General features: G+C 62.2%; 1 protein-coding gene across 1 annotated transcript; it reads right to left on the reverse strand.

Annotated features, from left to right (window-relative positions):
- Positions 1-480: 480 nt before the first annotated feature.
- On the reverse strand, positions 481-26,709 carry HTRA3 (HtrA serine peptidase 3). Its single transcript, XM_047798900.1, has 9 exons — positions 26,130-26,709; positions 14,259-14,358; positions 11,913-12,135; positions 10,133-10,327; positions 9,383-9,415; positions 8,437-8,551; positions 5,215-5,263; positions 3,431-3,526; positions 481-1,636 (listed from the first exon to the last, which is right to left on the reverse strand). Exons 1-9 carry the CDS (start codon positions 26,512-26,514, stop codon positions 1,471-1,473), a joined length of 1,362 nt encoding a protein of 453 aa, XP_047654856.1. The 5' UTR covers positions 26,515-26,709; the 3' UTR covers positions 481-1,470.
- Between the last annotated feature and the right edge of the window lie 82 nt (positions 26,710-26,791).

The following is a 26,791-nucleotide window of genomic DNA, read 5'->3' on the forward strand; positions in this document are numbered from 1 at the left end:
CATCCCGATATGACCCTAGGAACTTGTCCTGGGTGAGGCTGGAGCTCTTGCTGCCCTGGCCGCCCCCTACCCCCAACCCGCAGTGTCCCCAGGGGCGGCAGCTTTGTTGGTTCTGCCTCATTCCCGCCCTGGGTGGTCTCAGGGAGGGGGACACAGAGCAGACACAGGGCGGGCGTTTTCACACGGCCTGGCCAGGCACACACGGCATGCTTGGCGGGTCTCACTGCTGCTGGCTGGGCGCCTCTCCAGGGGCGTTCTCAGGCCCTCCTGGGGGCAGAGGCTGCAGCACGGGGAGGGGGGCATCTTGCGGGGACCAGGGCCGGGGTGTGGGGGGCCGGGGCCAGAATGGCCAGCAGCTGGTGCTGGAGATGCAGGTGCTCCAGGCGTGGGCCTGGGTCTTCCTGCCACGGAGGAGTCAGCTCGGGATCCGGAGAAGCTGAGCGGCGGGGGTCTGCCCCAAACGCCCTGGCGCGAAGGAAGGACCGTGTGCTTGTAAACTTTAATTTCCATACAGTAGAGAAACATACAGTACAAGCAGCGTGGGGACCCGACTGTACAGTGAGGCTCACAGATGCACGGGGACAGCCTCCCGCCAAGAAGGGAGCAGCTCGCCAGCCTGTGGGCGACGCCGCGAGTCCTTGCTCCACGCGGAGCCACGCGGGAGGCGAAGCAGGCTCAGTCCTTGCCACCCCTCTCTCCACATCCCAGCTTCCTCGGCCCTTGCCCCAAGGCCACCTCGGGGGGAGGGGGAGACGAGCTGGCCTTCGGGGGGGAAGACGCAGTCTGCTCCCTGCTGGCTCGTCTCCAGCCCGGGAGGGTGGGCCCATCACCAGCCCCAGGGGCTCGGCTGGGCCGCCAGGCAACCCCCCCCCCCACCCATGAGGTGCTGGCTCCGGGCCAGACCCACCCCTTGACTCCTCAAAGGGGACAGACGTGGCCCACCCTCCAGGGACTCCAGGCCGGCAGGGCGGTCAGCACTGGTCATTTGATGCAGTGGGCGCTGTGCTATTGGGTGCAGGGGGCCGGGGAAGGCGCCTCTGGGAGAGGAGGGGGCTGGGGGGCTGCGGCCTGACTGGGAGGGGGCAGGGGAGGAGCAGCGGGCATCTCAGAGGGATCGAATCAACAGGTGCAGAGGCAGGAAGCGGGAGAGGAGAGGGGCTTTCTGGGAAACAGTTTTTGAGACCCGGGAGCCTGGAGGGGCCTCGGGAGCATCTGCTGGGGGGACATCGGCTGTCCCTGTGCTGCGGGGGGGGTCCAGTGCTCCCCGCCGGCTGGGATGTAGACGCCTGGCCAAGCCCAGCCTGTGGCTCTAACCCTGGACGGCCGGGGCGAGGCCGCTGGCTCCGCTGAGGACCGACTACGGTCCTTTGTCCTGACCCCGAGGGAGGCGGTGGCTCTGGACAGAACCACTCTGCTGGCCCCTGTCCTGGGCCGCAGGCTCCGGTCGGCTGGAGGGAGGCAGCCCCGCCGTCACGGGACCACCTCGGGCGCGATGCTGAAGAGCAGGTCGTCGTTTCCCCGCCGCACCTCCAGCAGCAGCGGGGACTCGGTCAGCACGGCCTCCTGCAGCTCGCTCGAGTCGGCCAGAGGGCGTCCGTTGACCTTGACGACGATGTCGCCATCCTGGATGCCCCCTCTGCCAACAGGAGAGACGCGTGGTCAGGGCACGTCCCTGTGAGGCCGAGCCCCGCCACGGGGGTCTGAGCAGCAGCGGGATAAGGAAAGTCTTTCCACCGGGTCCGAACAGGGCCGTGACAGCCAGGCTCTCGCCCCAGATGGAAGCCACTGTCCTTTAACCGGCTAGCGCTTTGTCCGTCTATTTCTACTCCCCAGAAGGGCTGGGGTCAAGTTCTGGCTGCAGCCTCCCGCCGTGGGGCTGCCTCGGGCCAGGTACGCTGCCCCTCTGAGCCTCGGGCTCCACGTCCACAGTCCTACGTGGGAACACACCCTGCAGATTACACCGAGGTCCAGGGGCTCGATGGCCAGGCTACCGCACGTCCTAAGGCTTTCACATCAGCAGTAGAGTGAGCTGGGTGGGCGGGCCTCCCTCTGCACCGGACTCGTCGTGACCCTCCCCTCAACCCAGAAGGCAGGCAGGTGGCACCTTGGTCAGATGCATGGGCGACCGTGCCCAGGTGCACACGTGCGGGCTGTGTGACCTCAGGGGGGGTGACCCCCAAGCCTCAGCCTTCCCATCTGTGAAATGGGGGTGAGAGCAGCGACCCGCGGCTCCCGGGATGCAGTGTGTGCAACGCCCTGCTCACAAGGCAGCTTCGGTCAGCAGCAGCAGCCACCGTCACCGCCCAGCGTCCTGCTCTGGCTCCTGGGGGGCCCTGCGTGCGGCCGCTCTCCGAGGCTGCCGCTGCGGGGCGCAGCAACCAGAAAGAGAGAGCTGGAGTGGGTGCTCATCCTTTGGCTTCATGGATCTGTACTTCAACAATTCCCACTGCAGGCCGGCTGCGGGCTGAGCACACGCGCTGTGCTCACGGCGGAAGGACACGGGCCCGCATCCTCCCACGCAGCCTCCGAGCAGCCCAGCACCCCCAACAGAGGGAGGGGTCCTGCGGGGTCGAAGGCGGCTGGAGGCCTGCCTGCCCCGCTCCTCTCCATCCACGCCCGGCCCCCACAGCCCCAGACTCCAGGGAGGAGGAGGTGATGCAGCCCATGCGCTGCAGGAGGGAGCCCGGGGTAAAGGAGGCGCAGGGCTTGTTCAGAGCCAGCTAGGGGACTGGCTCAGCCGCGCCAGCGTGCCACCTCCCACCGCATGGCCTGCTGTCCCTCTTCACTCACCCTGCTTTTCTCCCCCTCTTTTTAGGGCCGCACCCATGACACACGGAAGTTCCCAGGCCAGGGGTGGAATTGGAGCTGCAGCTGCCGGCCTACAGCACAGCCACAGCCACGTGGGATCCGAGCCAATTAAGGGAGGCCAGGAATTGAATCTACATCCTCATGGATACGAGTCAGGTTCATTACCGCTGAGCCACAGCGGAAACTCCTCACTCACCCTGTGCAACATTCAACCGTTCTCTAGTACTGGGTGGCTTCCGAGACGGTAAGGCTCTATCTTACTTGGGTGACAGCGCCTCGCGGGTGGGCAGCGTAGGCTGAATCATGCCTATTTTGCAGATGAGCAAACTGGCCCAGAAAGACCCAGGCCAGCCCACTAGGCTGGTGAGAGCAGGACTCTCTGCTCAGGAGGTCCTTTGCTACCCAGTCCCCCCAGACACGGAGAAAAGGACATTCTGGGCCACGGAGGGGCACGGCCACCCTCTCCCCAGCCTGCCCCTAGCTCAGGGGACCGGCCAGAATCCCACCGGCCCTTCCACGTGGGGTCATGTTGCCAGGAAGCTCAAGGTCATGCAAGGTCAGTGAAGCCCTGCCCAGCCCCGTGCCCTCCTGCCCGGCCTCCCTGCTCCCCCATGGAGCCTACCTCTGAGAAGGTGAATTTGGAACAACCTCCTGCACGTAAATCCCACTGCTGACCGCCGGGAAGTCTGGGTTACTGGCCTTTAGCTCTTCCACCAAACTGAAAAGGCAGTTCCGCAGTTTAGGCCCTTCTGAGCCTCTGAACTAAGTCCTTAGTGCAAAGCTGCCCCGTCCTCTCCACCACCCAGGCCACTGGTTCTTGTCTGTGTCCCCCCACCCACCCTGCCCCAACATGAGCTCCTCCAGAGAAACCTTGACGGTTAGAGGTGCTGAGTGGAGGGTCACGGACAGGCGGGAGGAGGGGCGGGAGGACGGTGGAGAAAGGACGAGAAGGCAGGGGGTGGATGATGAGACGTAGGGACGGATGGAAGGAGTGAAGGATGGATAAATGAACAGACGGGAGGCGTGTGCACAGACAGTGGGTGAACGATGGAGTGGAGAGACAGCCTGGACAGGTGGTGTGATGGACGGACGGATGGATGGATGGATGGAAGAGAGAGAAAGAACACCATTGAAAGATAAGTGGGAGAGGTCCCTGGTTGTCTAGTGGCTGAGGACGTGGCATTGTTACTGCAATGGCCAGGGTCACTGCTGTGCTAAGGTTTAATTCCAGGCGTGGCCAAAAAAAAAAAAAAAAAGATAAATGGGTATATTGGTCTTGATCCCAACTTGCTTTCCGACTTATTCCCGAGATGGACAGCGACTGAACTCTAGGGAGTGAGCGGGGGCGAGTCTGTCAGGAGAGCCTCCATGCTGCCCAGCTCCCAGGGCAGGGACCTCTTTCTCCTCAGACCCCTGGACCTGACCTTGCAGTTCCTTCGCGTCTGTTTCTGCCCTCCCCCCGCCCTCCCCGCCCCCTTTCTATTTCACTCACCCAGTATTTCCAGGCATCTACCCTGTTAGACCCGATCCTGGGCAGGGGTGGGGGCGGGGTGCAGACAGGGAAGCAGGTCAGTCCCTGTTCCCAAGGTGCTCATGGTCAAGGTCGGGGGGGCGGGCAATTCTGACACCATGGGACCAATGAGATGCTGGCAGCGGGGTGGGGGGAATGAATGCTCAGCCCCGTAGGTGAAGAGGAGGCCCCTCCCGGGAAGGCGGCCCAACGTCCCCACCCCCACCCCAAATTCACGTGCACCCAGAGCCTCGGAATGTGACCTTGTTTGGAAATAGGGTCTTTGCGGGTGTGGTTGGTTAAGGATCTCTAGGTGAGATCAGCCTGACCTAGGGTGGGCCCTAAATCCAATGGCTGGTATTTGGGGAAGAGAAAGAAGAGGGAGACGGGACCAGACACACAGAAAGAAGAAGCCACGTGATGAGAAAGACAGAGCCTGGAGTGACACAAGTACAACCCAGGAAACGGCTGGAACCACCAGAGGCAGGCAGCTCCAGAGAGGGCTTCTCCCCTGGAGCACCCAGTGGAGGGCAGCCCCACCGACACCTTGACTTTGACCTCTGGCTCCCAGAACCAAGAGACAATGAATTTCTGGTGTTCTAAGCCAGCAAGTTTGTGGTAATTTGGTATGGCAGACACAGGAAACTAATCTGGGAGGCTTCCTGGAGGAGGGGCACTGAACAGAGTCCTGCAGGAGGCAAAGGAATTTATCAAGCAAAGAGGGAAAGGCATTCCAGGCAGAGGGACTGGCCAGAGCAAAGGCCCAGAAGCCCGAGTGTCTAGTCTGCAGGAGCACCTGCCGGGAGTCAGGCATGTCTGGGTCGGGGTCTGGGAGGAGGGTCAGAGCAAGGGACGAGTGGAGGGGTGGCAGGGGGCAGTGTCCTCCAGACACTCACCTTGGTGTGATTGTCCGCATTCGTATGCCGATGAAGCGCTTTTTCCAGTCTAGAAACAGAGGACATTGGGACTCGGTTAGAGCCACCGTGAAGGCCTCTGACCTCAGTGAGGGGTCCGGGAGGGCAGGATTCCCTGCCCGCTACACCAGGAAGAAGGCAGCATGAGCCACCCTGCTTGGGCCAGTCCAGCCTCTGCTGTCCCCTCTCTGCTCTAATCAGGTGGCTTTGTGCCCACTCTCACCCTCAGGCACCATCCAACCACATCAGTTCTGACACCTGCTGTCCTGCTGAGCCCCACACCCAAACCCCAATGGAGAGTGGGGCTCTCATTTCCAGCCTCCATCCCACAGGTTCCCCAAACTTGTCCTACTCTGATCTGAGTTCATCACCATCCTTGCCTCTTCCATAAATAATATTAATCGATGAAGCCCAGTGAACATTAACCACGTGACAGGCCATCTGGTTGGAGCCTTATACACACAATATGCTTAGGTGGCAGCTTTATCCCCCTAGCTATTCCAGCCTGTGACTTGGCATGTATTTTAGATGGTGAAACAACATTTGCATATTTTGATCCATAAAATAAGTCTCAGGACACTTTAAAATGTCATATCATTGAAGAATGCTCTCTGGCCGCAATGGAATTAAACTAGAAATCAATAATAGAAATGTATCTATAAGATTCCCAATAACTTAGAAAATATATATTTCTAAATAAGCAATCTTTGAAGAATAAGTTAAAAGGGAAGTTAGAAAGCATCTTAAAGAAAATAAAAATGAAAATACAAAACTTTGTGGGATGTAGGTAAAGCAGTACTTAGAGGGAAAGTAATAGTATTCAAGTGTCCACATTAGAAAGGAAGAAAGATGTCCAATAAATATCTCCAGCTTTCTCCTTAAAAACTAGAAAAAAAGAGATCAACTAAAACTTATTATAGGAAAAAGAAAAGAAATAAGAAAGAGTAGAAATAAAGGAAATAGAAAATAGAAATAGTGGAGAAAACAAATGAAAACCGAATGTTGATTCTTTGAGATCAATAAAATTGATGAGTTTTTAGCCAGACCAGTGAGGAAAAAAGAGAAAAGACACAGTGATCAATATCAGGAATGGGAGAGGTGACATCACTATAGACTCTACAGATATTACAAGGGCTGCCTCCTGCCGCTTCTCAGCTTTTTTGGAAGGATTCAGCACCCAAGCACACAGCTTCCCCAAGGCTGCCTGTGACCGTGAGGCTGGCCTTTCTTTCCAGGGCTACTTCCAGCTACCGCTCGGCCGGCAGGCCAGCCACAGAGACCACAGGTAGGAGATGAAGGGGGTTTTCTCCCAGGCTGAGATGACAGCTGAGGAGCCACCTCCTGCAGGTGCACAGAGGGGCAGACACCAGGACGGTCCAGCCCTCCAGCTCAGTCACCCCAGGGCAGATGTGCTAGTCCTAAGGCTGGATGAACCCCGACTGTCCTGGGGACTGAGGCCGAGGTGCCCCAGGACGGGTGCGGTGGTCACTCTGACCTTGAAAGTCCCCCAGAGGCCTCTGAGCCCAGCGCCTAGACGGAGACAAGAAGTGTGCCTTAACGTCCCCTCGGTTTAACGAACAGATGGTTTGTCTTAAAAAAATTTAGATCGCGTTTGAATTGGTATTTTCATTAAAAAAAAAACCTCTAAAAATGCATATCAGCTAATTTCAGCTGGATTTTAAATGATAGATTCAGTCATTCAGCTAAGATTTACCGGGCTCATTGACGAGCCCACATGTCCCTGGAGAGGTGGCAGCTCTGGGCACAGGGGATAAGTGTCTCCCGGGGCCTGGGGTGAGGTCAGTGCTGAAGAGGACAGTCCCTGAACAGCAAAGAAGCAAATCCAGCTCCAGTGGGTCTCGCCTGAGAGGAGGGGAGGAGAGACAAGGAGGAAGACGCCATCACCGCATTTCCTACAGGACAGGCACCTCACAGCCCAGCCTGTGCCAAGCGCGGCTCCACCGACCTCCAGGAAGATGGCAAAGCCAGAGGGAAATTAAACTGGAAGAGCCTGGTTATTAGAGAAAAGCCCAAGTGCAGTACAGACAAGACAAATGTGCAGCCCTGGATCAGGTTCTGAGCTTCCTAGTAGCCAAGGAGAAAAGGGCTCAGGAGGTTGGATGATGCGCACTGGCCAACAGAAGGCTTCCGCTTCCTTCAGGAAGACTGGCTGTGCCTGGCTCCAGACTGTCTTCACACAAGGGACACTGAGGAACAAGGAGCCTCAACTGTGGTCCTTTAAGCACTGGTCTTGGCGATACTGGTCTGTGCACTGGGCTGGCGCAGTCACGGAGGGTGTGGCCAGCCTGACGAAGCCCCCTGCCTCAGTGACTGCCGGCCGGGGGGCTGGATGAGATGGGGGGCAACTCCCCGGTGTGAGTAGTGGGGCTGAGCCAGGTCTGGGCGCTGGCCAGGAGGCGAGCATGGGAAACAAACAGCAAGAGAGGGACGTCACCCGGGCTGGGGACAAAGGTGGGAAGGTGGAGGCCACCGGGAAAGGCTCCCTCCAAAGCAGCTGTGACCACTGACTTTGGCAAAGTGACTGGCCGGCCCCCACAAGGGAGGGTCACCCCGGCTCTGTCAAGGCCTGTGCTAGACGGATGCCTACGGGCCCCTGGAAGTGGGCGGGGAGGCTGGACACGGCGTCTGGACGGGGGAGGAGAGAGGACGAGAGGATCAGGGCCTGGGCTCCGCGCCCTGGAGGAGAGGCGACCTGCCTGGCAGTGCGCACGGGCAGAGGGCTGCAAGAGGGGGCCTTGGGGCTGGGCAGGCGTGGGGTGGCGGAAGGGAGGGGTGGCTGGATGGACGGATGAACGGAAGGGAGAAGGAAGGCGGACAGACGCACGGACAGGTGGGTAGATGGCTGGATGGAGGGTACATGGAGCGACATGGCCGGGTGGGGGGAGGAAGATGGGGAGATGGGGATGGAGGGAGGGAAGGAGGGACTGGGTTCTGGCGGCTCCAGAGCCGCCCAGCCAAGTGGAGCCCAGGGCCCGAAACCCCTGGAGGTGGGAGGAGAGCCCTGCGGTCCCCAGCCAGAGGGGGCGGTCTGGAGGGACGGGGGGCGGGGGGGCAACTTGGCCACGAAGTGCCACGACGATCTGAGGTATCCGGGGGAGGTCTGGGGAGGGCGGCCAGGCGGAGAGGAAGCACCGCACACAGCACCGCGGGTCCCCCGGCCCCTGCCTGCACGGGGGCTCGTACCTTTGCCCTGCTTGTCCTGGAACTCAGTGAGGAAGCGTGCGATGCGGTCCGAGGGGATGGCGAAGGAGATGCCGGCCGCCACCTTGAGCGTGTTGATGCCGATGACCTCGCCGTCCTGGCGGGAGACCAGAGCAGGTGGTCACGGGGCAGCCCTCGGCCGCAGAGGCGGCCCGGTCATCAGCGCCCTCCTTGAGAAGCTCCGAAACGGTGCTCTGGGGATCACCTCTGGGTCGGGGACCCCCACCTCTCCTGCCCCCCCCCCATTTCCAGAGAGTGTCTGCCGGGGAAGCTTGCAGCCTGCCCCCGAGAGGCAGCACCTACTGATCGAGGGCATTCCTGGGCAGCATTCTGAGGGGCCAGAGCCAAGACGGACGTGATGGGGCCTGTGGGACCCCCCACCCCCTCCTTCTAGAAGCAGGGTGGGGACAAGTGGGGCCAGGGCAGGTCCCAGCATCCCCACTGTCTCTGTCCCTTTAGAGCTGGGCTCCCACCCTAATCTGCCCTGCCCCCCACCTGAGAGCCACACTCCTGGACGTAGCTCCTCCCACAGCCCGCATGCACCCCTGCGCCGACTCTCCAGTCATTTCGGGGGGACGTCCGCACAGGATACCCAGGCCAGGATACCCAGCCCCCCTCTGGGGGCTTTGACAGAGGCACACTTGGTCTGCCTGGTCCCCCAGCGCCGTCCCCACCTGCTTCCTGGGAGGGAGCCTCGAGGGAGGGGGACCAGCCGAGGAGAGGTTGCAGGGGGGAGACTCTGGGGAGCTGATGGCCCACCCTACCGCCCGCAGAGCCTCCTGACCACCGGCCTATCCTCCCGGGCCTCCAGCTGCTGGGCGTGAAGCTATCAGGCCACATCCGGTCCCATCCCTGCTTGGAGGCTCTGCCTCCCCTTTGCCAGCAGAGCCCCAGAAAACTAGAGGCCCCCGTTCTAGGGGACACTTACCAGGTTCACCAGCGGTCCCCCGGAGTTCCCGTACTGCAGGGAGAGGAAACAGCATTAGCTGTGCCCTGAGCGTCCCCCACCCTAAAGCTTTCCAAAGCTTTTTCTTCCAACTACCATTCAAACCAGCACAGAAACATGAATTGAATTCCATCTCCCGATGGCGCTGAAAGGCTTCATGGCCAGCCCCCACTTCACAGATGAGAAAGCTGAGGCCCACAGAGGCCAAGGGCACGGCCACCTGATGACTGAGCAAGGTCTGACCTGGCCAGTGCTTTCCAGACAAAGCTCACAGGCTCCCTCCAGCCTCGCATCGGGTCCCCACCACTCACGACGGATGGAAGCCGGATGGGGCGTGATTTCTCATCCTACCAGCCTTGAGGAGGCTCAGAGATTAACGCTTCCAGGAGAAAGGCTGCAACCCTGGCAGAGCCAGAGAGGCGGACGCCGGGCATCCGGGCAAAGTGCTTTATGAAAGCCAAAGCTGCCATCCAATATAACAATAGTGACGAGAATAACAATACTAGTAAGAGTAATAATAAATGTGGGCCACGGGGTACATAGGGCAGACTTTCAGTGGCCTTGGCTGAGCCTCCACGTCTCCAGAGGGCTGTCCTGGGTCAGAACAGCAGCCTCGACCCCCCAGGGCTGGCACCCCTGGGGAGACGTCACAGGGAGGCAGGACAAGGACTGTCCCGCCAGGGGACGTGTCGAGATGGGGGCCGGGGCCGGGGGCCCCGCACGGGGACTCACGTTGATGATGGCGTCTGTCTGGATATAGTCCATGTCCGAGTCCCGGAGGCCCAGCTCGCGGCCGTCCCGCTGGGCCGTGCTCACGATTCCTGTGGTCACGGTGTTTTGCAGGGCGAAGGGGCTGCCGATGGCCACCACGAACTCGCCGGGCCGCAGGTCAGCCGAGTGGCCCAGCAGCAGCGCGGGGAGCTTTTTCTGGGGAGGACACGGGGAGGGAGCTCCGCTGTGGGCCTTTGGTGGGACCAGAGCCAGGTCACGGCCAGCCCCCGGCACGGAGGTTCCCGGAGCAGGTGGACTGATTCGACCCCTAGCCTGGGAACCTCCTTACCCCACGGGGGTGGCCCTAAAAAGACCACAAATAGGTAAAGAAAAAATGCTGGGGATGCCCCACCAACGGCGTGTCAGGGACAAAGAATCTACGGGAAGCCAAGTCCCAGGTGAGCTGATACGAAATCCACCTGCTGGCGGCGGAGAGCAGGAAAGCTTCTCACCATGCCAGGAAAAGAAAGAGAAGCAGGGAGCGGCCGTGCCCAGCTCATGGAGCTGGGGAGAGGTCGGGCAGGACCCTGTGGCTCGGACCCTCGGGACTGCCGCTCCCTCGGACCCCGGCTCCCTCCCCTCCACGCAGGAGTTTCTCCTTCGCACTGCGTCACCACGTCAAAAGAACTTCTCCTTTCTGTTTTTCACAGCAGCTATCATTAAAGAAGTAAAGGTAGGAGTTCCCCTTGTGACTCAGGGAGTTAAGAACTGACTAGCATCCATGAGACGCAGGTTCGATCCCGGGCCTCACTCGGTGGGTTGAGGATCCAGTGTTGCCGTGAGCTGTGATGTGTCAGAGAGGTGCCTTGGATCCCGCATTGCTGTGGCTGTGGCGCAGGCCAAAGGCTACAGCTCTGATGTGACCCTTAGACCGGGAACTTCCATATGCCATGGGTGTGGCCTTAAAAAATAAAGTAAGACAAAATTAAAAAAAAAAATAAAATAGAGACTGTGTCCCCAGACTCAAAAGCCACGGTGAAAGGGCTTGAAAGTGGGCAGGGGTCTCCATCAAGATAATTACCTGAAGCCACTAAACTTTTTCTCTCCGATGGGGCAAGAACCCTTGCAAAAGACGGCTCCTCTCAAACGCTGGCAACTCTTATTAGAAAGAGCAGAAGCCAGGTTCACATGCGGCCCAGCTGGACCACGACCTCACGGGGTGGGCAGGCCTCAGGTCACCATAGGTGAGCCCACGGCAGCCCCACCGCATCGTGACCACAACACTGCTGACAAGAAACACACCGGAGGGAGGCCAGGACTCAGCCGAGCCGGCCACCCTGTCCCGGCCAGCGAGACCCTGGCTGTGGCCTGCCTCCCCCAGCCTCAGTTTCCCCTCTGAAAGGGCAGCACCCTGCCTGGCGCCCCTCCCGCGGGGGCGGGGGTGAGAACTCGGGGGGGTGCGGGCCTGGGCACGCCCCAGTGGAGGTGACAGCACAGGACGGGGGCCCAGGACAGGTCCGCCGGCTCAGCTGGGGGCTGATGTGGAGGCGCAGTGACAGGTGGGGGTGTGGACCCAAGCGCTCCCCACTGGGCTCGCCACCCCAAGGAAACAGCTGCCCCCCCCCAGGAATGCGCCTGGGAGGGCAGTGGGTGTGTCCTGGGCACTGGAGCCCCTCCTTGTGGGAGGGATGTGGGCAGCCGCCCTGCCCCGCCCCGGGCTCCGGTCTGACTGAGGACGCACTGCTGGCTCCGGCCGGGCAGGCGCTCCCCCCACCCCGCCCCCGCCCCTGCGGCCACTCACCTTGGGGCGGATCCTGATGGTGGCGATGTCTGACTTCTTGTCAATGTCTTTGATGGTGGCCTCGTAGGTGTCCCCGTTCTGCAGCTGCACCTTGAGCTGCTGCCGGCCTGTGACAGCGTTGGTGCTGGACACCACGTGGGCGTTGGTGACAATCAAGCCAGACTCCGACATGACGAAGCCTGAGCCGCTGGACAGGGGCACGTTGCGGCCAAACAGAGGGTGTCTGCGGGGAGGCAGGTGGGGGTGGCGGTCGGGATGGGGGCAGGGGGCAGCCGCCGCGGGCAGGGGTGGGGTGGGGGGAAGAGCAGCCCCAGGGCCTGGGCTGGGCATCCCACAGGCCTGGGGTGAATCCCGGCTCTGCCACCTCCTGGCTGTGCTCTGGCAGGCCATTAAGTCTAGACCCGTTTCACAGCCACCAAGAGGGGACCACGTCTGTGACTCCCAACTTTCGAGGATGAGACAGGAGGCCCATGGAGGTCAGACCCGCGACGACACAGCAGGAGCCGGACAGGCCAGGATTCGAGCCCCAAGTCCAGCCCCGTCTACATCTGCGGGTGGGCAGGTGGCTTGCCCCTCAGAGCCTCAGTCTCCTCATCCAGGACATGGGCCAACGACACCTGCTCCACTGAGCGGGGTGCCTGCAGGCTGCTCCCATCACAGGGCAGATGCAGGGGTGTGCAGAGCAGGTCTCGGCAAGGTCAGCGTCCCAACCTCTGTGCGGGGAAGGGTGTAAAGGGGACACGCTCCCCGCCCCTGCCCGGCTCATGCCCTCTGCTGTCAGCGTGGAAGCCCCCGATGCTGGCAAGACTCCGCTCTGTGAATTCCAAGCCAGGTGCCGACAAGCCAGGGCAGGCTCTGGGCACGGGGACCTTGGCCTCAGTGTCTGCCGTGGTAAGCTGGCGGGGAATGGGCCATGCAGCCAGAGTGGGGCTGGAGTCATTTCCCTGCTGGGACAGACAACACTGTGCCGAGGCCTCTGAGGAGGAACCTCGGCGCCCAGGAGGGGGCAGGCGGGACGCCAGACACAGCTCAAGACCGTCTCTGGGCTGGGTCAGCTCTGGGCCCCCAGTGTAAGGCCTGGACGCCCCCGCCAGCAGGACCAGGGACAACTAATATCACGGAGAGCTCCCTCTGAGCCAGGACCCGAGTCCTTTGCTGCTCACGGCTGCCCTACAAGGTAGGCAGGCCTCCAGTTTACAGGTGGGGAGACGGCGATATGAACCACCAGCCAAAGGGCTGAGTGGGGATTTGAACCTGGCAGCACCTGTCCACTCACGTCTGTGACCAGTTTCTGCCCCCACCCAGTTCTGTGGGGGCCCCTGAGTGGCGGCTGCACCTGAGCCCTCGGGGTCTGCCATGTACAGGCCCTGCCCCCCCAGGCTCCGGGCTCCTCACTGGCTCAGGGGTCACAGCCGAAGGTACCCGTGCTGGGGTGTCATCTCGCCCCAAGGCCTCATCCCCACCCCACCCCCATCTGCACATCAGCCTCGGAGGCTGGTGTGGAAATGGCCTCGGAGCTGGCCTTCGCTAGGCTGCGGTCAGCAATTAGCAGGTTTGGGGTCTGTGCCTGGGGCCTTCTGGAAAGACGCTGCCTCCTCTAAACCACCTGCAAAGCTCGGGACACGCCATTCAGACGTCCAGTGGTAATTTCCTTAATGACACGTCTCGGGGTCTGGGGCCCACGGAAAGGGCAGCGAGGGGTTAGCGCTGAGGTCCAAGGCCCTGGGCTCTGAGCCTGGCGCAGTTCCCCAGACCTCGGAGTGGACAGGATGGCGCTGGCCAGGCTGCCCCGCTCGGGGAAAGAGCTCTGATGCCAAGCAAGGCCCAGGGTCCTGGCGAAGGCCTTGGAGACTGTCCCCTTGGGTGGCCTGGCTCCCCCTGATCCTAATAAGGCCAAATAGGGTTCTGGCCCTGAGGGCCTCACCTGGACCGCTGCCCACCCCGTCCACACAGGGGCCAAAAGGTTAAGAAAGACAACAAAGAAACACTTGAACTTTGGGAAAGTCATGCTGTTCATGTGTCTGTCTTTGGAGGGGCTACGTCGGTTTGGGGAGCAACCCCAGGACGCCACGGAGCCACCCACCTGCCTCAGACAGTCCCTGTGACCCGCAGCCACCACCCACCACCCACCTGCGCGCTCCGTGGCGCAGTCGCGACTCCCTAGGCGAGGAGGGCAGCGTCAGGGAGGGGACGTTCCCCCCAAGGGCGGGAGCGGCCTGGCCGTCTAAGCCGGGCCCGCTGGACCCCAGCCCACTCCGGTTTCCGCTGCCCCACCCCCAACCCCCAGTGCCGGAATCCAGCCGAGAGGGGACAAGCTCGGGGGGTGGGGGGGGGGGCATCACACACCTCAGGAAGAGTTCTATGTGGACCACGGCCGGCGCGATCTTCTCCACCACGTCAGCAATGAAGTTGAACTTGTACCGCGGGCTGGTCAGCTGGTGGAGACCTGCACTGGCAGCAAGACCCAGGTGCACCCGTGAGGCCTGGACGCCGCCAGACCCCCACTCGGTGTTCAGGGCCCTTCAGGGACGCCCACCCTCAGCAGCACAGTGACAGCCAGACGTTTGCCTCTGCCCCCAGGATGGTTCATGCTGAGCTTCCTCACCTCACATCACCGGGCCAGCCAGGAGGCTCAGAGAGGTAAGAACACTTGCCCTGGGCCACACAGCAGGGGAGTTGAGGCTGGGTCTGGGCCAGCCCCTGGGCCCTTGCCCCTTCTCTCATATACCGCGAGGCCCCGGCGAAAGGAGCCTGTGCCTCCCCTTGCCAGCTCTGGCCTGTCCCTCCAGGCCTGGGGCTAGTGCTGTGGCCAGACAAGGTTCTAGCACAAGAGGCCCTGGGTGGTCCCGTCTGAGTCGCCCCCGCCTGGCCATGGTATGTGGCCCCCTCCTGGACCACGCTGGGCTGCCCATGTCTGAGCCGCCAGGGCCCCCATCTGTGTCTAACTTGGCCAGGCCCCCGCCTGGCTTGCCAGGCGGTTCACGAACTTCCCTGGAACCTTCGCCGGCTCAGATTTCTGCTCCATCAGCAGCGGGGCTGCCGGCTGCCAGGACCACAGGCCTGAGGCCGGTGGGTGGCACAAGACCCACACCCCTTTGGTCTCCATGCTGGGCAGGGTGCCCAGGTCTCCCAGGTCCCCCCAGAGACTGGCGCTATCCGGAACCCGTGCGGCCCGCACTGCTTGTAAGTGGCTCCGGGGCCAGAAAGCACTGACAGCTGCCAAGGCCCTGCTGTGTGGCTCGAGACGAGCCACTTTACCGGCTCTGGGCCTCGACTCCGCACCTACACTGTGAGACTGAAGCTGCCTCTCCGTCGCCGCTCCCCAGGGAGCCTCGAGAACTGCCTGTGACTTGCAAACCGTGCGGCCCCCTGCCCAGGGGAGGAGAAGGGAGCCCCCTACCCACCCCGTTTCACTCTGTGGTGGGCAGAGGGCTCGGTCTGTAAAGTCCAGCTTTGCAGCTGATGTTTCTCCTAATGGTCTCTAGGAAGTGACCGAGCGTTAGGATCTGGTGAAATTCTGGGTTTCCAGATTGTCCAAAGGGACAGGAAGGAGCGTGGGGGTGCAGCTCGGGAGCAGGGCTCAGGCCCCCCGTCCATGACCCCCGCCATCTGCAGACAAATGCAGGCCCCGTCCACGTCCTGTCTGGTCTCCCCAGCTCTCCAGGGTGGCAGCTAGGTCAGGGGCCATCGGCTCCATCCCAAAGGCCAGGGCGGTGGAGGTTCGGCGTGAGGAGAGCCAGGCTCTGGGCAGGGGCTGCAGGGCTTCCGTCCTTAGGGCCCCCCCACCCCAGGGTGCCCCAAGGCCCTGACCATGAATTAAGCCTGAGCTGGGACTCAGGGCCCAGAGCAGAGCTTGCCTCAGGCTCTGCGGTCAGGAGCGGTGAGGGGGGCCCATGCCACTGATCCTGTGATGGCTGCCTCTCAACCAGCCCGTGGGGACCAGCCACAGAGGGCCCAGCCCCAGCGGCCAGCCTGAATCAAAGGCTGCCTGTCCGGGGTGGCCAGAGCCTGGCTGGGAAAGGTGGCCCACTGCTGGCCGCCTCGAGATTCCTCGGTGATCAGACCGTGGGCTCCTGGAGGAGGGGTGGCGTCTGAGGTTCAGAGGTCACGGTCGCGGGCAGGGCTCTGCTGCTCCCAGCACACGCAGGTGGCTGCATGTTTCTTTCCACAGGGCTCGCTAACCACCCCCAAAACTCTGGAGGAGAAATTACCGGTCAGCTAGCTTGTGGGGGCTGAGCCGAGCTCTGCCTGCCCCACCCCAACGGCCCTGGGAAGCTGCATTCATGCTCCACCTTCAAGGCAGAGGGAAGGAAGCCAGCCTCTGATGCCCCTTCCAGGTCCCGATCTCTGAGAAAAGGCTCCTCTGCCAGGTGGTCCCCACGTCACCAAGGGCCCCAGAGGACCCCAGGCGGGAAGAAGAGCTGGCAGGGTAAATACAGGCCAGGTGTCACCCCCCGTCTCTGCTCCATCACCCGCCACTCTGTCCTCACCCGCAGAGACCACTCCCCAGTCGTCCCCACCGTAACGCTCCGGCCTGGCTGGCGCAGATCAAATCCTACCTCCTCCAGGCAGCCCCCCAGGCAGGCCTCTCCCAGCCCTCCTTAGAGCTCCCAGCATCACGCCTCCCCCAGCGCACTGGCTCTCGGAGGGACTGCCAAATCCGTGTGCGCTGAGTCCCCTCCGTGTGTGCACCCCCTGCAGGGGGAGAGGCCAGTGACTAGCCAGACACGGCCCTGTGTGACCCAGGGGGACAGAGGGCGGCCCAGGGTGAGGTGGGAGAGTCCATGGGCGCCCTGAGCCAGGCCTGGAAGAGCGCCCTGAACAGAGATGCAAAGACACACAACACGAGGGCAGCTACAGGCGCGCTTGGCCAATGCCAAGCTGGGCCCGTGTGAACCAGGCGGGGGAGGGGGGTCAGAAGAGGCTGTGGAACCACGTGACCCTCCTGGAGCTCAGAGGCTCCAGCGCCCTGGGTGCATCTGTCCACCCCCACGCTGACCCGGCCCAGTCCTGCGGGCTAAGTGCACCCTCGAGCTGCCCAAGCTGCCGACAAGCGGACCCGGCTGCCAGGAGATCTGGACGGCACGGCGGCCTCTCTCCAAATGCTTTTCTTTCCAGTGTGGTCTCCCCAGAGCTCACTTAAAATAGGCTGCCATCAATTTCACATATGAGGATTTAAAAACAAAAACTCGAGTTCCCTGGTGGCTCAGTGGGCTAAGGATGTGACATGGTCACTGCTGTGGTGTGGGTTCGATCCCTGGCCCGGAAACTTCCACATGCCATGGGTGTGACCTAAAGAAATAAATAAAAACAAAACCTGGGTAAAACATTCATAGGTCAAAGGCTGGCAGGAAACACATCAAAATATTCCCTGATGGATAATTGGGGCAGAGAGAGAGTTATGAGTGGTTCTGTTCCACGAAATTTCCAAATGTTCTTCCACAGGCAAGTGAGACGGAGACGAAACAGAGCAGGGAGAGTGGAGCCTGCGGGGGCTGAGAGCTGGGCCAGGGCGGGAACCAGCCAAAGGCCGGCTGTGTTTCCCACCACCCCCGTGGGCAGGAGGCCCTGGGGGCTGCAGGGCTGCAGGAGCTCCGAGGAGAAGCTGGGCGGGGCTCACCTCCCACCCTGGCACCAGCTCCTTGGGGGCACGGGCGCGTCTGGTTCCCCAGACAGCCCGGCAAGAGCCAGCACAGGCAAGCCCCAAGGCAGCCCCCGACGGGGAGGGAGGGAGAGAGGACGAGCATGCTCCCACCCGGCATGCAGTAGGCCTGCAAACGCCAGCCCGCCCAGCACACAGTAGGCCTGCAAATGCCACCGCCAAGAACATGGGCCAGACTGTTCACCTAGTCTGGGGTCTGGGGAAAGGGTAGCCTCCCACGAGCAGCATCTGTGGCCCATTCTGTGGCCCAGGGAGTGGGCTGGAGGCACGCATGGTTCAGGGTGGAGACAGGACTGACCCTGGCCTCGGGTCCCGTGGACTTCACTGCCTGAGCCCTCCTGACCCCAGGGCCTGGGGCTCACCAGCAGGGCTCCTGGGTCAGCCAGCGGGGGACACAGGCCCCACTGGGCCTTGTCCCTTTAAGCCGCCGAGGTGGGGGTGGGGGTAGGAGGGATGGGGCCTGTTTCCTGCGCCTCCTCCCCACTCGGATGAATCACCCCATGAATCAGTGGGAAGGGAAGGTTCCCACTGCCTCTTTCCACATGAAAACCTCGGGCCCCGCGGCTGGGAGGCGACTGTTTATGTGGGGGTTTGGACCCACCCTCAGCCTGTCCTGGAGCCAAAGTTCTGAAGTCAACAGTCAGTTTTGACCAGATTCAGCTGTTAGCATTTTTTTGTTTGTTTTCAAAAATAAACTGTAATCCACAGGCCTTGGAAGGTTTCGTCAGGAAGAACTTGACACAGAGCAAAGCAATGGAGGCCAGGTGTCCGGCGGCGCCTCCCGGGGGATGAAGGGGCACAGCCGGGGCGGAAGGGGACGGGAGAAGAGCCAGCAGGGAGCCAAGCGGGGCCGGGCCTCCACCGCCAACACTGCTGGGTGGCAGCGCCTCTGGGAGGGCCAAGGGAGAGCGACTGATGCTGAAAGAGGACCTACTATGTGCTGGCTCTAGACAGACACCAATGCCATGGAACAGACAGGAAAACGGAGGCCCAGAGTGGGAAAGTGACTGGCCCAGACACCCCACAAGGTCACTTGTACTGTTGCCCAGGTTGTGCACTGCGTAACTCCAGGATCAGTGTTAACACAGATCACAGCCTGTCTGCCTCCCTCGGACTCATGCAGTGCGCAACCTGCCCAACTGTACACATCACCGCTCCCGCACACACGGGGCGGAATCAGGACTGAGATCCAGTTCTTCCCTCTAACTCCGAGGTCACCGCCCCTTCTTCTCTTGCCTCCTGCAATCAGAAGACCCCACCCCCCATCACCAGTGGTTACTTAAGAGCTGGGGACGGAGGGGCCTTCAGCAGATGCCCACGAAGTCCCAGGCTGTGCCCATCTGTCCGTAACTCTGACCACTGCCTGCAGGCCAGATGGCTACCCCTCGGCATGGCACTCAGGGACCTGGCTGTCCAGGTCCCATTTACATCAGAGCCTCGCTACTGCCCCCTGCCTCCCCACACCATCAGCTCTAGTTTCCCAAGCATGTGTGGTCTGAAATGTCCCCCTCATCTGCAGAGAGTTCCTCTCCCAGGAATGTCCCTTCTCTCTCCCCCCGCGTCCAGGCCAACACTCAGGGACCCAGCTCTCTGTCCGGGGCCCGAGGCACCTCGGGACCCCTCCCCAACCTGTCCCTCGCGACAGTCCTTGTGGCCTGTGCGCTGACCCTCAGCGGTGAGCAGAGAGCAGCTGGGGAAGGAGCAAATTGTGAGTGGGCGGATGGTTCCAGCAGGCCCCCCCCCCCCCGATACGGGGCAGCCTTTGAAGCCCCAGGAGCCCACTTCCGGGTCGAATTATTCCCAGGATGGCTCCCTGCCTGTGTTTTTCTTTCTCTTGAAAACTTGCCTGTCCCCGAATGAACTGTCTGCTCCCAGCCAGGGACAGTGGCTTCAGCTCCCGCTGGGACTCCCGGGGGGTGACGCTGCTGTCTGTGACTGCCGGGCTCTGGGCCCTGGTTTGCAGGGCCACGGGCTGCAGCCCAGGCCTCCCTCTCCACGGCCACGGCTCCGGGCACTTACACCAGTGCATTCCCACAGCGTCTGCCAGGCAGGACTCGTCACCCATTTTAGGAGGAAAGAGGCTCAGAGGGGTCGGGGGACTCGCCAGGGCCCACAGCCAGGTCCCTTGACCCCCACCCCAGGCACTTCTCTCACTCCATGCTGGTCCTCGGCCAATGCGACCAGCTGTCCCGCCCCAGGAGAGTCCAGCCTTGGCTGGTCCTCAGCTTGGGGCCTGCCTGGCTCCTCTGGCTGTGAATTCCATTGGGCCTGCAGCCAACCCGGTGCAGGAGAGGGCTCTGCCACCAGCTTGCTGGTGCTTTATCAAAGGGGTCCCTCAGGCCGGGCAGGACTCAGGATTGCCCAAGCCACAGAAGCCAAGGAGGTCACCCCCTGGCCTTCCTCCTACAGGAAGCCCTCCTGCCCTGACTGGTCCATCGAGTGACTCCTCGGGACGCCTCGGCTGGGATGTGGGGACTAAACCAGGCCAGTGGACCGCCTATGGGCGGGGCTTGGCACCCGGCAGTCCCTCCAAAAGCAGTGCCTCAAGCTCCTTTTCCTCCTCGCACAAACTCCATCTGTGTGAGAAACAGCCAGGGGTCCTTGTTTAGCTTTGCACTAACGTCGGGGAGCGCTTAGGCTGTGCACAGCACCTCACAGTCATGATCTCACTGACTGTCCAGTGACCCAGCAAGAAGGGTGCCTCTCTCGGTTGGTCCCACTTCACAGATGAGGAAACAGGTGCACAGAGCTTAGACATGCACGGTCTCAGCCTGGCAAGTGACAGAGCCGGGACTCAGCCCTGAGCAGCCGGAGGTGGGGTCAGGACTGGGTCTCAGTCCTGGCTCTGCCTGTTATGTGCTTGAGGGACAAGAGCATACAGCTGGGCAGGTTGTGCACTGCACAACCCCAGTAGTCTATCTGCTCCCCCGCACCAGACCTGGCATTCAATTTGGGGCACATACACCCCCGCACGCCCGGACCACATCTTTGCCACCCTGAGGACAAGGGATCTGTGATTTTATTCTCTTTCGAACCTGTTTATTCAACACCCTTATCTAAACCAAGCTGGGAGGCTACTTCCTCAGGGGGCTGGATGCATGCCCAGCAGACAGAGCCCCAGATGGAAAGTCAGGGGGACCTGGGTTCAGGCACACCTGCCCCTCCCCACCTGCTGACCCTGGGCAGCCCCCTGCACCTCAATGAGTCTTTTCTTATAAAGGGCCATGACAAAAACACCCGGCCACACTGTGTGTTTAGCCCAGAGCGCAAGGCCTGCGACTTGACCCTCGTAAAACCTGGTGGCTTCTCCCGCTTAGAGCAGGCTCGGGATGAGGTGGCGTCAGACCCTCTGACGGGACACACCGCTTGCCCACTCCTTCATCCAGTCTGCACAAAGTCCAGCCTCCCAGGAGGCCAAGGAAACTCTGCTTGGCCTCACTTGCCCCAGAGCTCCCAGCAGCCGAGGGCGATGTGCCAGCCCAGGTGGATGAAGCCGGTGGGTAGAGCCTGGCATGTCCTGGCTCCAGCTCGCCCCGCACGATGCTCACAGCGTGTCACCCAGCACGACGCTCACATCCCCAAAGTGGCTGGGTGTCTGCCCTGGGTGCCCTTGGATGTGGACCTGGAGGCAAGGACGGACCTGGAGTTGGGCTGCGTGGGGCTGCGGCTTCATCCGCCTCACAGGTCACGGAGGAATCTGCTGCCCTGTTCCAAACTTAGACCACCGAGCCTGCAGGCAGCATCGAAGTCGGGTTTGGTCCCGAAGGCAGTGGGGGTTACAGCGGGGCCTTGGGCAGGGAGAGCAGAGTCTCATCCTGCCCCTGAGGGCTACCAGGGAAGGGGACAGGCCTGAGGTAGACAGACCAGATGGGCGCTGTGTGGGACCCCAGCGCACCTCCAGACCAGCTTAGGGAGCGTGGCGGGTGCTTCCCAGGCCGGGCCCTGGTGGGGAAAGGACAGCTGCACAGCGCCTGGGGCTGTCAGCCCCTCTTGGCTGGGCTTCTGGCTCCTGGCAGCCTCGGCGCTGGGGGCTCACGGGTCCTCAGAAACCGCCAGATGCCGCAGCTTAGCCCCGCTGTTGGGGCGGGGGAGCGGGAGGCGTGGGGACAGAGGCCTGATGAGTCCTGAATGCAGCAGTCGGGACCTGCGAGGCCCCAGGAAGCCGCTAAGAGGATCACAAATCAAAAGCCAGCAAAGCTCTTAAATAAACAGCCCTGAGATTCTGCTGGAACCTGCTCTGGGGCCAACAATCAAAGCTGGTGATTAAATGCCACGTTGAGAGCTGCCCAGGGCTTGAGATCTGAATTACTTGCACGCTGGAAGGCCTTCGTGTCTGCAGTTGTGGGCAGAGAGGCCGTGAGAATCCCCAGGCTGGGGGGGTGAACGGGCTGCTCTGGGCAGACCCTCTGCACGGAGGAGGTTTCACAGCCCGCCTCCCCCCCGCACCCGCCCCAGATACTCATCCACGCTGTGGAGCAGCTCTGCCTGGCGTGGACGTGAGAAAACACGAGCTCCCGGGATGGACGGTGAGCCTGTCACCGGAGGTAGCAAGGAGGGTCACCCACCAGGTGGGCGAGCCTTTCATTCCACAGCGCCTACTGGGCACTGGGCACCGGACCAGGCTCAGCAGGGAACGAGCAGACCAGACCTCCGCCCCGTGAGGCTCAGAGCCTGGGGAAGATGCAGATGAGGTGCCCACCCGTCAAACAGGAGGCGTGAGGGTCTGGAGGGGCCCCCAGGGTGTGCTCACGAGGCTAATGAAGGGGACCCCCTGGGGGCAGCTCGGGGCGGTGGGACTTCCAGGCCGAGGCAGGACGAGGACTTGGCCCCGAAAGGTGAGGGAATGGGCCTTTCTGGCAGCGGGAACAGCATGTGCCAAGGCCCTGCAGTGGAAAGGAGGCCAGCGCGGCTGGACCACAGGGAGGAGATGGCGACGGAGGGTGGACGGCCCGACGGCACCAGGCCTCGTGGTCAGGGAGAGCGGTGTGGAGCTGTCAGGGGGACCCGCCCTGCATTACTCAAGGTCGCCCTGGCTGTGGTGTGAAGAAGCCACCGAGGGAGGACGAGGGAGGCAAGGTGTGGGCCACTGCGGGGCAAGCAGGAGAGACGGCCGCCGGGGGACGTTTCAAGGTCGAGCTGAGGACTCTCCCGCCGACGGGAGGTGAGGAAGGAGGGGACGTGAAGGCAAAGAGGGCAAAGGCTTCTGACGTGAACTTGCAGGGTGGTCCTGTTGGTTGAAGGCCACGGCCGGCTGAGACAGAGGGCGCCAGGCCGGGAGGATGGGGGCTGGGGACGGGACCCCGAGTTGTCAGCACTGGGGGGAGGTGAAGGCAGGGGAGGGCAGGGCTGGCAGGACTTCTGTCCGGGGGGAAATGCCCAGAGAAGGTAGAATCCTACCCACTGCTACGTGTGGGCATCACCCCACAGGGCGGGGGACGCGGCAGTGACACTCTGGGGAGGCTGAGCGCATTGAAGCTGGAGACCCAGGCCTGACCTTGACTCCAGACCTCGGGGACCCTGCTGTCCCTGCCTGGAGAAGAAAGCCAGGGGCCGTGACAGCACAATGAGCAAAGCCAGTGGGATCCAGGCCAGGTCCGACTCGGTCATTTCCCGGCCGAGCGACCTCAGCCCAACGGCCTGGCCTCGCCCTGCCTCTGTGCACACATCTGCGGAGCATGAGTGAGGAGAGCCTGGTACCGGCACCAACTCCACAGGGGCTGGATTCTGCACGTGCAGCCCCCCAGACGGCAGGTGTGTGAGGTCCCCGTGACACACGCAGGTCACGGACCACCGTGTGAAGAGTGCTCGCGAGAACCTGGACCCCCCTCCCCCCCACCACCCCTGCGCCTCCAGCTCTGGCAGCAGCCGGGCTTGTGGGAGCCTGAGGAGCCTGAGCCTGCTTGGCCCGTCCAGCTGCCTCCGCTCGGCTCCCATCCCTCTGCCTCCTCCCCGCCCCCCAACCCTTCACTCCGGGGGGCCCCTCGTCACCTTGTCACCTCCAAGCGCCTCCTCTGGGGAGCCTCCCCGCCCCTGCCTGGGGGAAGAGTGGTAATTACGGTAACAATACACCAAAGAAGAAACAGTCTCGGGATGCTCATTAGAGGCACAAGCCTGCGTGCCCTGGCTCTTTGTCCTCGCAACAAGTCCCCCCCAGAGCTGCCACGGTCACCCCGCTTTACAGACGAGGAAACTGGAGGCGAGGAACTTGTGAAAGCCACGCATCAGTAAGAGGAGCAGGGACAGCCCCAGCCGTGACCTCACGCTCCAGCCGCTCCCCTGGCTGAGCCCTCCGTCCGTCTGAGGTCACCAGGCTATTGTCCTCTTCTCAGTCTCCCACGCACCCCCCCCCACCGTCCCGTCTGAGCTTCTGCAGGACACAGCTGGGGTCTGCCTCACGGCAGCGGCCTTGGAAGCAGCCCAGGGCCAGCAGGACACACAGAGAAGGTGATTCACAAACGTGGACTCCATCAATCAAGAATGAAGCTGTCCAAATGCCTGGACCACCTCTAACCACCCCCTGCCCCGCCAGCCCTTGGGCCCTGCAGCCCTAGTCGAGTGGTGCCCGCTACTTGGGAGCGTTGGCATTGGGGAGGGGGCCAGGGATACAACCAAGGTGCAGTGTCCAGGCCCCAGGCCTGCCCTGAGCCCTCTGCCTCCCAGACCCACTGGCACGGCCTGAGGCCGGCTGGTTCCAAAGCCCAAGCCAGAGGGTGCGGTAAAGGAGAGTGGCCATCTCCGTGACACCCTGTGGCACTGCACTCCAGCCCTTGGCCCCCGGGGCACAATCTCAACACGCGTCTGACCACATCACCCTCACTTCTCTTACAACCTTCCACAGCTGGCCCCTGCAATCGTGGCTAAGTCCAGGCAATGCTTCCCCACCTGGGCTCCCGGGAACCCTGGTGTGCCAGGAGGAGGTCACGTGGGTTCTGCCAGGGACGCGCTCTCTTGAAGTTCTCTTGGGAAACCTTGTTTTTTTTTTTTTTTTTTATCATTTTGTGGGGGTTCTTCTTTCTTTGCTGCAGGCATTCTCGGGAGCTCTGACAGGCTCGGGCGTGGTGAGAATCCCCTCTGCAGAGCAGTGTTTACTGTCCGGGGCTTTGGGGGCCACAGAACACCGATCCGCTGAATCCCAGACGTGATGCGGGAAGCCTGGCCCAGAGCATGGCGTCTAAGGCACGACATTTATGGGCCTGCCACCCTGCCCAGGCTCGGGAGTCTCTCTCTCGCACACGCACGCACACGCCCCGATCCCCCGCACACCAGCTACTCTGATCTCCCTGCTCTTCCCAGCACAGCTCGCCGTGCAGCACGGCAGGGCCTCCTCTTAGTGGGTCACACTGTCCCCTTTTCCCAGAAAGCCCGTCCCTCCTGCCACCTGGAAGACGTGTCCCCATCCTTGAAGACTCAACTTAGATGCTTCTGTCCCCTAAAGGCTTCCCGGCACTCCAGGCAGCCGTGCACCCCACAGCACCCCCAGGCCCCTAGAGCCTGTCCTGGCCATTGTTAGCGTCTCCCCCTGCTGCTGAGGGCTGAGGGCACACATGGGGCCTGACTCATCTCAGTGGCCATGAACTCTGGGCCCTGTGCAAGTGGCTGCGGTCAGAGCACCTGTTGAACCAACACTGGAGCCTGCCTTCCAAGAAGTGCCCCAAACAAATCAGGGCACAGCAGGGTCTTCTAGCATTTTCTCCCATGCACAGGGTCAAGCTGTGTGATAAGAAGCAACCCCAAGCCACCTCCACAGGAGGCTGTTCTAAGGTTTGAAGGGACGGAGACATTTCCTACCCCAACAGCCTGTCCCCGGAGCCCTAGGCTGTCCAGAGACCCTCCACGCTCGCTCACCGTTCCTCAACGGCCCTCCAGAGACCTGCGTTTTTTGGTCGTTTTCTTGTCTGTTCATTTTTACTTTTTGGGCCACCCAGCGGCACATGGAGTTCCCAGGCCAGGGATTGGATCCAAGTTGCAGTTGTGACCTACACCGCAGCCGTGGCAACGTAGGATACGGTAACCCACTATGCGGAGCCCGGGATTGAACCTGCATGCTGGTGTGGCAGAAACGCTCCACCGCTCCCACTCCGCCGCGGCTGGAACTCCCAGAGACATGCATTTTTAAATGCAGTGCAAAAAGAAAGAAAACACCTCGTGTCCCCCAGCTGGTGTCACTTAAATATCCAGACTGGATATTCGAGGCCAGGAAAGACTGCTTTGCAGACAACACCCAGGACCAGCAGAAATGAGACATAAGACAGGTAAGTCTGGATGAGGCCAGAGGCTGGAGAGATGCAGGGCTACCTCAGGCCCTGGGGGTGGTCAGGAGGGCACGGAGTTTCACTGTGAGCCCCTTCTGTGACCTTGGGGAGGGCAATTTACCTCTCTGGGCCTCAGTTTCCCCACCTGGAAGACCGGAAGTCTGGTGAGATGATTTCTAAAGGAAACCATCCCTTGCGCCCAGAGAAGACGGACGTCGTCGAGGCTCGCCCTGGCTCTGAGCCTGTCTCCCCCCCGGAGAGCACTGCATTCTGCGGGGTCGCCGCCCCAGCCCGAGCGCTTACCCGATGGGCAGGCGCCCTTCTGCAGCTGGCGCACGGGCGTCCCGGAGAGCTGCAGCGCGCGGCGGCTGGCCGCCTGCAGCGCGCACACGTTGGCGTAGGTGTGCCCGTCCGTGCCGCACACGGCGTGCGCCCAGCGGCAGCGACAGACGCCGCGAGCGCACTCCAGGCTCTCCCCGCAGGGCGAGTCGACCGGCCGGCCGCACGGCTCGCCCTCGACGGCGGCACACACCAGGCAGCAGTTGCAGAGGTCGGGCACGTAGCCGCCCGGGCAGCGGGGACTCGGGCACCGCGACACGTCGCAGCGCGCGGGGCACGAGGCGGCCGGGGGCTCCCGGGCCAGTGCCAGCGCGGCCAGCGCGGCCAGGAGCAGCGCCCGTGCCTGCATGGCGGCCGGGCGGGCGGCGGGAGGCAGCGCGGGGGGACCGGCCAGGGGCGCACCGACGCCCCTCGGGAGGGAACCGGGCGCGAGCGCGGCCACGTGCGCCGGCAGCTCAGGCGGGCGGGCGCCGGGACCGCAAGGACATGCCCGGAGCTTGGGGACGCGGAGGACCGGCGAGGCGCCCGCTCCCTCCAGGCCTGCGATCCGGGGCAGCGGCCCCGCAGCATTTAAAGGCGCGGCCCCGCCCTCCCCGGAAAGTGGGCGGTCCCTCCGTCGGCTCCGC

This window comes from Phacochoerus africanus, chromosome 10, assembly GCF_016906955.1.
Source record: "Phacochoerus africanus isolate WHEZ1 chromosome 10, ROS_Pafr_v1, whole genome shotgun sequence".
Lineage (NCBI taxonomy): Eukaryota > Metazoa > Chordata > Mammalia > Artiodactyla > Suidae > Phacochoerus > Phacochoerus africanus.